Source organism: Sinohyriopsis cumingii, chromosome 1 (genome assembly GCF_028554795.1).
Source record: "Sinohyriopsis cumingii isolate HCF-2022 chromosome 1, ASM2855479v2, whole genome shotgun sequence".
Lineage (NCBI taxonomy): Eukaryota > Metazoa > Mollusca > Bivalvia > Unionida > Unionidae > Sinohyriopsis > Sinohyriopsis cumingii.
Window position 1 is genome coordinate 95490536 of NC_142961.1, and position 10981 is coordinate 95501516.

At 34.9% G+C, this 10981-nt stretch overlaps 1 protein-coding gene across 2 annotated transcripts in view; it reads right to left on the minus strand.

The window, feature by feature from the left end:
• The window catches only part of LOC149807376 (very long chain fatty acid elongase 4-like), a 144397-nt gene that overhangs the window by 88324 nt on the left and 45092 nt on the right, over positions 1-10981 (minus strand). For both annotated transcript variants that reach the window (XM_089965951.1, XM_089965943.1), the window contains 2 exons: positions 5123-5179; positions 2648-2762 (listed from right to left, as the gene is read on the minus strand). In XM_089965951.1, coding sequence (XP_089822077.1) covers positions 2648-2762; positions 5123-5179 — 172 coding nt within the window. The remainder of the gene's footprint in view (positions 1-2647; positions 2763-5122; positions 5180-10981) is intronic.

The following is a 10981-nucleotide window of genomic DNA, read 5'->3' on the forward strand; positions in this document are numbered from 1 at the left end:
TATATGTGGTGCCATATTTTGCATCAAGCGTTGTGAATCTTCTACTCAACAGTTACTTTTTATTTACTGTAAATATCAATATGGTTACACCACTCCCTTGATAACTTGCGCCCTGATAACTCATGAACCCACTTATAACGCGTTGTCAGGCTTGGATCCCATTTTTTAAACCCAAAAATACCACATTTGTTGAACTTGAAGAAAATTGCGATCAAAATTGGTGATGGAAACTTTGATGTGTCGCTTGTTTTATCATTGAAAACGGTAGCTAGAACCTGCAAATTTTAATCAAGACTATGAATATCAAATTTAAAAATAGCTCATACATTTTTTTACATTTTCTTTCCAAATGACATTCCTAGTACACTGCAATTAACGATATGTAAGGAAATTTCGATCAATGAAAATGTCACTTACGCCAAGTGGAGGCAGTACTTTAATAAATAAATATAAATTAAATAATTTTGTTATCAATTGAAATTTGTGTTCTAGTTCCATCTTTTAGTTCCATTTAAGTGTAATCGTCATAAATGCAATGTGTCCTCTTGTAATTAAACATAAAATGCGTCAATCTACCGTAACAGCTATGTCTGCAAGCATTTCTCTGAGAACCTAATTAAGTGCCCACCGTGTTTTGATAACTGACTTGCAAAAGTATTTGTTGTATTGTTGCACTGAATAAAAAGCTGGCCCCCTTTGTATTATCATGTTAATTATGTCTTTTGAAATAAAAAAAAAGGAGGTGGAATAAAAGAAAAGTTAAAAGGCACAAAAATCGGGCTAACTTAAAATCTAGCAGTCGTATGTTGGGTGAACTCACTTCATTTGAGAGTAAGTGTTAAAACAGAGTTATGTTGTATATTCATCACCATGTTCATCCATCCACCAGAGTCCAACAAGAGGACATTTTTCAGGTGCCAGGGATGCATATACTTAGCAAGTAAAGATACCTCCTGATTGACACATTAAGCCACTACCTTGCTGGAAGTTTTCTGAGATGGAAAATAAAGGAGTGAACTGTAGGCACAATGGTGGCATAAAGAGAGATACAAAGAAGAAAAAAAGTTAAAGAGAAAGTGAGAAAAGCAAGCTATGAAGACCTCCTTGGGCTTGATGTGACAAGCCAATTTGTCAAGACTGGGCCCATCCCAACCACCCATCTAGTAGTAAGAAGTAAAAAATAAAACTGCAAGAGTAGATGCTTTCACAAAATTTTGTCACACAATGCATCCAGCTGTAAGCCAAAAGGGCAGTAACTCTTACAAAACTCAAGGGAATAGAAAGATTTGTCAATCTTTGGCTCTGTAGATTATGACTATGGTATTACCAAGATTCACTGCAATGACCACCACATGTACAAAGTTTCACTGTGATGACTACACATGTAGCTAATTTCATTCTGGTAATGATAGTATGTAAACAATTTCACTCTGATGACCATAACATGTACCTAGTTTCATGGAGACCCACTGACCCACTGAAAACTATCAGAACAATTGTGTTCATGAAATTATGTCATATACTATATTGAGCTGAAAGCCAAAAAAGCAATACATCACAGAAGGAAAGTGTTGATGATATTAATAAGACTTTTGATGATGATATTAATATTTCTCAAGTTTCATGGCAATCAACTTAAATCTGTAATAGCCACAAAATTCTCTTATACATTGCAGTCAGGTACATGTCAAAACAGGTCAAAAGTCTTACAAAGATTTTGTAAGCAAAATGATTTAACATGATCATCTTCAGGATGACAATAATATTTACAAAGTTTTATGGCAATTCATTTTAAAAAATGAGGACCAGTTGCACTAACAAAGACTGCATTATACACTACATAAAGCAACGTTACAGAAAGATCAATAACTCTACCAAATGAATTGCAGAAGCAAGGTAATTTGATGATAAATGCATGGTTAGACGATAATCACAATAATTACCAAGTTTCATGGCGATCAATAAAAATATGTTACCAGTAGCATTCTCAGAACTGTTCAGGCATTCAGCTTAAGTCAAAAATGGTAATAATTCTTAAATAATCACATGAGCACAATAATTTAACTATATGCACATATTCAGATCATGACCATAACATTTACCAAGTTTCATGGCAATCCATTACATAACTGTGTGCCCATATTATGATAACAACCACAACATTTACCAAAATTCACAGTGATCCATTAAAAAATGTGAGACTAGTTGCATTCAAAAGATTTTGTCATTCATTGTCAGCTGCAAGTCAAAAGGGCAATAACTCTTATTAAACTTCCCAAAGCAAAGTGATCATCATGCACATCATCCAGGTGATGACCATAATAATTACCAAGTTTCAGGGCAATTCATTCAAAAACTATGAAAAATTATGGGACTAGCTGCACTAATTAGACTGTATCATATACTGCATTAAGCCACAAGACAAAAAGGGAAATAATTCTAACAAAAAGTGTGGAGCAAAATGATTTGTTGATATGCACATCTTCAAATCATGATCGTAATATTTACCATTTATCATGGCAAGCTATTAAAAACTGGGACCAGCTGCATTAGAGACAGAAGGATGAAGATACAAACAGACATGAAAATTATTATACAACTCTGCATCTATAGAGGACGGGGTACATACAGGATCCACAGAACTTACATTGTCCTCCGGCCACAAAACGAGCACCCAGCCACCAATTGATGATCATGCTGCAGTGATGATAAACATGAAGGAAAGTGACCTGCTCATTTTTCTTCCGCAAAATGAAGAAAACCTGAAAGATCAAAAACAGTGAAGCAAAATTGTTTGTGTACAAAATGTTTTATCTAATAGCTAGAAGTTAATGGCTGAAGAAGTTAAATTGTTTCTAATGTATGATAATAAAAATATCTGGGCTATTCAACTGAGTGAGAGAAAAAACATTTTAAACCAAATCTGTATTAAATAAATAACAAAAAGTTCAAGTAATTATAGTTTCAACAAGTTTTTTTAGTATCCCTACACATAAAACCTTACTGCAATGCATTTAACTATTCATATTTAATTTTAATTCATACTCTTTTATGTAGTTTAATTTAAACTGCAAGAACTCAAGAGGCATTACAGGAAAGATCAAACTTTGTTGTTTCCCTTATCATCTATTTCACCTTATTTCAACATTCATTCTCACTTCTATTATGATTTCACTGAAATAAACCAGTTGGCAGCAACACTGTATCTTCAGTATATTATTTCACATAGAAAATGGCTTCAGCTTATATCCATAAGCCTTCAAACATAATAATTAAGTATTTTCCTTCAAATCAACTAATTTTTCTTCAAGTTAATTAATTTGCCTAACTGAAAATTCCAATCTCCTCATCCTACATGCTTCTCTGCCCTTGCCTTAAATCTCAACTGATTGAAACAATTCGCTGAAACAGAGTCACTACAACAAGAAATCCAGCTGACATGTACTATATCATTTTATAAAACATTGCTCAGGGCTTGAACTATCAGACAAAAAAGCAACTAGAATTTCTATTTAAACTGATCAGATACCCTTGAATGCATACAACTGATCCATTGTGCCCAATGATTTGTAGATAACCCCTGAGTAAAATATGGATTTGGGACATACTCTGTCATTGATTAGAGATTATGTACTACCAAAGCACCTTGTACGGGTTTAAACATGCAAATAATCAGGATCCTAGTATGCAATACATTCATAGCTGGGGCCCAAAAGGTGTACAGTGATCCACTAATCAGTCATTTGTAATTGGTCCCATTTGCACCTTTGATAATAAACATAATCATAACTGCTTTCAGCATTAAATAATCATCAAGGTACTTCAAACAGAGAAACATTATTTCTTTATTAAAATGAACAGTGTATCGATTTCTGGAATTATGCACAGAAGAATTTTTGTGAGAGAAGCTTACATGAAAATAAATACATAACCAAATCATTAACTAACAAAAAGTAATTAAGAATTTTGGCAAAGCTCTTGTGAAATACTGCCTTTAAACTTCTTCACAGATATTGCTTTTATTACCTCAGTTTTTTCACTATTATTTGGAATATACTGTTTTGATAATGGTAAAATGGTCTTAAGTTTTGGTAACAAAACATTATACAATATTAATAAAAGTGCAACACTATAACCTTTAATTTCAAAACAAGGTTCAAGCATTTTAATTTAGATAATACAAACACATTTCTTTCTGTCAGCCACAATGAAGATTATTTATATTTTAAAACATTAATGCATATGTGAATGAAAATTAGGTTTTTAACTTATCTTCTACCCTATTTTGCCAAAAAAATGTTTGGAATTTTAAGTCCCTTCTGTTTTCATGACCCTAGTTGAGGCCATTTGCTAAAAGTAAAATTTAAGGCAGAAACATCCTTTGAATCATTTCAAGATGACCTCATAGAAGTAAGTTTTTCCTTTAATTTTACTACAACAAAACCTGTCTTGAGAGACCATACTAAGCTATCTTGATCTCTCAACACAGGTGCCCTCATGACAGGTCACAACACTATACATTCAACAAATCTGTTTATTAAAAACTTTGTTTATCCCATAGTGACAGTCTCTCATTACAGGTTTTATTGTATAAACAATCTTTCATAATAAGGAAATAATGCACTATTGTCACTGAAGTTGGTCACTTTTGGTTTGTTTGTTTCAATGGTATTCTTAACATATTACTGGCTATACGGTAATATGATTCAAGAGATTTTCCAAGGACACAATGAGGCAGTTGACCCACAGTGGTCAGAGCAGGCATCAAACCAAAATATCTTTGAGTCAGAAGCTCTACTAAGTGAAGTAGAAGCTATTTTACCTTAGTTGGATTCTTATCTTACTGACTCCAATATCTTCAATCAGGCTGACCAATCGTTGTGGTTGAGTGACCACTGCCAAAAGGCTTGATCCACATGCTTGTTATATAGGCTGTTGAGACTGAATTTCCAAAAACCCAATACTTTTACAGGTTACAGCTAGGAAATCAGGTACATAACATAATGAATACTGTAATCTCAATTTAAAATTCTACTGATTTTATTTTTGACAATTAAGTGTTATAAAAATGTTTTATTACAAGAAATGAGGAAACTGTTCTAAAGGAAGATAAATGACTTACAGTATCCAATAACTCAATCACTTTGGAGAAGAAAAACCACCAGCACACTCTGGCCATCTAAAACATAAAAACATTGTTTTTGTTTCAAACTCAATAGAAAATACAGAAGAAATATTATAGGCATTTTATTGGGTTTTAAATAGTACCAACAAGTCTGGTAAATGACGACACAAAATCAATGATTTATCAAAGTCTTTGCTCCTACCCAAAATCACTCATACAATATGGGACTGAATTACTTCAAAACCTTATTCTTTTGCAATTTATGGATGTCTAGGGTGGTACATTGTCATAAAGTTTCTTAACCATGCTAACATTAAAGAATCTCTGTCTGACATGGTGAAAGTAAATACAGTGACAAAATTGTTTTTCACTGTAGATGTACAGAGGCAGAGAATGCACTCTTGTTCAGGCCCTAAGGTTGTATGCACTTTGGTCAAGGTTGTGGGCACCTTGGTCGAGGGTGCATGCACTTTGGTCAAGGTTGTATGATCTTTGATCAAGCTTGAAAGCACTTTGGTCAAGGTTGCATGCATCTTGGTTGAGGTTGTATGCATTTTGGTCAAGGTTGTGGGCACTTTGGTCAAAGTTGTAGACAACTTAGTCAAGGTTGTAGGCACTTTGGTCAAGGTTATACACCTTGGTCAAGGATGTACGCACTTTGGTCAATTATGCACTTTGGTCAAGGTTGTAGGCACTTTGGTCAAAGTTGTAGGCACCTTAGTCAAGGCTGTAGGCAATTTGGTCAAGGTTGTAGGCACTTTGGTCAAGGTTATGCACCTTGGTCAAGGATGTATGCACTTTGGTCAAGGCTGCATGTACTTTGGTTGATGTTCACACTTCAGGAGGTATGCATGAGCCATGTGTCTTCTATATGCAGTCAGCACAATATCAGCTTATCTCTGCAAGAACACTGTGGAAGAGTGTGAAGGGATTAAAGTCAGTGGCTCAATGGTTGTAGCATGCTTTGACTCAACATGAAAATAGAATATCAAAAATCTAATTTCATTATCAGTTAAAAACCAACTAAAAATGCCATTTATCAAAACCTCCAACTTCTTAGAGAGAAAGAAAGACCTATACGCAAAACTGCAAAAATCAGATGACTACATGACTGCACTTACTTTCATCAATATTTGATAAAAGGTACACAAAATAATCATGTATATTATACTGTTATTTTTTTCTTCTTCATTTACAGAATCAAAAAGTATACATGATTTGACATGCATTTAGTTTGGTTTGGGACTGTATGGCACAGGAAGACATGAACTCAAGGCAGGGTCAGACTGGTGGCCTAGCCCAGGCACAACCCACAGATCACTGACAATTTCAATTGTCAACACAATTAGTGATGGCTCACCTACAATAATATATCCCTACACAAGGATCTTCACATATTCTCTTGCATAAGGAACATTAAACAATTTTCAAGTTTTAATACTGACAATGACCCCAGTACAGTATCTTATTACAGCGACACATCTTTCTTAAAAACAACTAAATAAAACTGGATTTAAAACTAAATAATGAGATGGAAATCTTTTGGACACTGCAATACCCAAACACTGTATAATTTATGCCAAAACAAGGAAATGCAAGCAAGCAAACTATAGCTGATGGTGCAAGGTATTGGTCCTTTTGTTGGAAAATAAAATCTGAAAATCCTTGATTGCTAATTAGCTATCACAGAAAGGGAATCATAACAATTTTCATACATTACTGTTCATTTTAGCAATAAATTTAATTAACTATGGACAATTATCAAAATTCCACTACTAACTGTTGGGCTATAATTGGGGCTGTTGCATACAACTCTCCAAGTCAAATAGCCTTGTGTAATACATGTATAAATGACACCTTCCCAAGTGGAAATTGACATATTTGTTTCATGCTAATTCTTGTCAGTATTTTATAGCTGTCTTGACAATGGCTACTGCTTTAATTTCTGTAGAACATCTAGTGAAGTGAAGTCTCGCTTATGGACAGATCATTCAATTTTCCATGAGGTGGCAGGAGAGAACAAATTAGGATTCTTGCTCTGATTTGTTTAAAATGAAATTTTACTCTACACTTCATTTTACTTGAAAAACATTATCTTGTAATGGAAGAAAGAACACAAATACTCCCATCACAAAGAAAATCCCAGTCCTTGCACCCCCAGCCCCAAAAATGGCCATTAACATATATGTGCAACAGTCCCTGTTGTATCAGAATCTAACTGGCTCAAAGTTGTGTTTATTCAACAGCAAGAACATGTGCTGTTTGTGACAGTGTGTACTGACATTACTGCATCAGGACATAACATACAGTTTGCATTTCAGAGTACCATATTTCCCACACATGTTGGGACATGAAAATAAATTTTTTTTCATGTCCCAGAACTTATGGTGAATTTTCTTTTAACCTACATCATGTGTCCCAAGACTTAGGAAATGAAATAAATTGTATTCAATTTGCACCCCCCATCCCCGCCACAACAGGCCACACCGCATGTTACAATAAAATAGATAAATAAAATGCTTATTTGATAATAAAATGAAAGAAACTAACTTTGTACTGTTATCATTTATTCACTTTTTTGGTCAACATTAGCTCTTTATTAAAGGAAAAATATATCCACAACTCTGTATAAGTAGTGCATGCATCCATAGTGTTATCACCTTCATCAAGATAACACAACACATTGGTCATTGACGTGAATATTGAGAAACGAATTATGTTTGGTTGTCCTCAAAGGTGTGAACATCATGAAAATGAAAACTGGATCCTGCAAAATCATACACGAAATCAATGAGAGAGAGAGAGAGAGTGTGAGAATTATCAACCTTATTGCTCGAAAGCACCTGCCATTCATGCTTGACACGGTGTAAGGTACAATCAACCAAGAGTGCATTATATCCAGGGTAACAATATGACAATATCTTGCAAACTGAAATCATTATTAGAAAATCTGAAATACATTCACTGTGAGTGACAATCTTTTTGATTCCATGGGTTACAAAATGTATTATTAAAGCAAGTTAATGCTGTGTATACTATTTACACTGAAGAACTTGAAATCCATTTGTGTCAATTATGACTACAATTGGCAAATAAATGAAAGCCCAGGTGTTGAATAAACACATCTTGTAACAGTCATAAACTCTTTGTTTGAACTTACTGGTAGGATGGGGCCCCGAGTGGCCGAGTGGTCTAAGGCGCTCTCTGTTACGGATCACTGCCATCTCACCTCTGTCTGCGCCGGTTCGAGTCTCAGATTCAGCCAATGTGGGTATGTGAGAAAGCTTGCCAGTAGCTTCTCGTGGGTCGGTGGTTCTTTCCGGGGTTTTCCCGGGTTCTTCCTCCACCATTAATACTGACCGCCATGTATAGCCTATCGTGTACTGAAAAATGGCGTTAAACCCAGCAACAACAACTACTGGTAGGATATCAAATACAAAGGTTAATTTATTACAAAGCAATTTTTTAAAAACTATACATATGTATATAAAGTCAGCCGACATGGGGAAGCCAACTTTGATTTCTTTCTACCTGTTTTCACTGGGATTTTGAAAATAAATAGAAATAAATAGAAACAATCGAACACTTTGAAATGATAACTTCTCCCACGTTTACACAAAGTGATTCCTCACAGTCATTGTTATCATGTACATAGCTTATATAAAGGGGAATAATAATAAAATAAAATAAACCACATTACAGATCTCTGCTATTATGGATAAGTTTGTAATGCGATACTCAAGTAGTGAAGAGGCCTTGCCTCATGCCTGGAAAGAAAACGCATTGCCTAAAACTTCACCTAAGAGGCCCATAGGTCGACCAAAAAAGCATGCTAGAGAGGAGGAATGTGATGTAAAAGAATATGAACCAACTGCAAAAAAGACCCCAGTCAGGAGAGAGATGATGCCTATGAAAATGATGATGTCAGGCGAGGGCATTATAAGCGTTTTACATTAAAGCAAAAAGATGGAGCTGTAAATTTCTCAAAATTGCATGGAATTCGAGTAACAGCAAGACATTTAAAAATCCCCAAATCAACCATTGCAAATTGGTCACAAATAGATTTTTCTGAGCAGCTGAATGAATGAGGACATTTAGCATGGAGTGGGAGATCCGTATCATATGGCAATGAATTAGATGGAAAAACTGCAAAGTGGGTTCTCATCCAATGCGATCTGCAGATCCCTGTTAGTGTGGACACTATATGTGCTTATGCCAAGGAATTTGTGTCTAGTGAACGTCCAGAAACTGAGTTTCAAGCCAGTAGGAACTGGGCAACAGGTTTTTAAAGCGACACAACCTCGTGCTTCATTCATGGATGATGGCCCAGCATCTCCCAGAAGATTTGGAGGAGAAAATAAAATTATTCCACAAGTTTGTCAAGGCAAGAAGAGAAGATGATTTCGAGGACAAGATGATAATAAACATGAATGAAATTCCTATGTACTTTGATCTCATTTCTGGAGGAACTAACGAAAAGAAAGGTGTTAAAAGTGTGAGAATTCGCATGACTGGTGTGGATAATAAGCATCCAACCTTAGTACATGCAGTTTCCGCAGCAGATGTATTGCCACCAGTGATAATTTTTTCGTGGTGTGAGGGAGCTAAAAGATATTCATGCACCAAAAGGATGGATCATAAGTGTGCAGGAGAAAGGTTGGGTTGATGAGGAGGTGATGCTGCAGTGGATTAAAGAGATATGTCTCAACTTTACAGGAAAGGAACGATAAACAAACAGTTGTGGACTGGATTGTGAAAGCAGTCAAATCGTTTCAGGACAAGCCAGATCTGATCTGAAAATCATTTAAAGTTTGTGGTATTAACAATAACTTGAATGGATGTGAGGACAATATCATAAGAGATACTGAATGTGATGGCAGCGACAGTGAAGATGACGAATTTGATGGATTTGAGCCTGAGGAGGTTGAGTAGACAATTAAGAATGCAGACAGGTTGAAGGATTCAACTTAAATATATTAGCGGCATTCAAGTTTGTTCAGCAGTACTTGGATTATGTCATATATCACTGCTGTGTAAATAAAAGATGTTCGTTTTCGGAATTAGTATGTTTATCAATCACATTGTACCATCACTATCTACCGGTATCTCTCTCTCTTTCTTTCTCTCTCTCTCTCTGAATATATTTTTATGTAATTATAGTGAATAGTTTATAATGTGCTCATCAATAGTTATTTTGCCAAAATAAGTCATGTAACGATGAACGGCAAATAAACCTTGACATTTAAGAGAAAAAAAACTTTGCTGAAGCATAAATTAGAACAGAAAAAGTTGAACTCATTCTCATATACACAAACAATTCATTCTTACCTGAGCTCTTGTTCATAGCAAATTTGCATCTAGGAAGAAAAGTGTAAACAAACTACACCCACAGCATTTTCTTTCTAAAGTTTTCTTTAATAAAATTTACGTTTGAGTACTTCTTCCGACATGTAATTTTCTAATGATTTAAAAGGTGTTCCACAACTTACGACTAAAAAACCCCAATGTGTCCCAGAACATACAGTGCACAAAAAAATTACTTTTAAAATAAATTTATGGTGTCCCAACAAATATGGTAAATTCAGTATTTTCTGCTCTTTTCTTTGTGTTAAATAGCAGTAGTTGTCTTTTGGAATTTAGCTGTCCAGATCTCAGGATTAAATTCCTTTTCAAACAAAAGGATAGATTTATGCTGTTCAAGGGAAGCTGAAAGGTGTGCTAGCCTCATCAAGTCAGTAAGTTTGTTCAGATTTCTCTGAATAAAGTAAAATCATAAAATTCCTTAAGTGTCTGTGATCTACTTTCCATGGATCGTGATGTAAACTTCTTTGGCTAAATTGTTTAAGCTGAATTGGA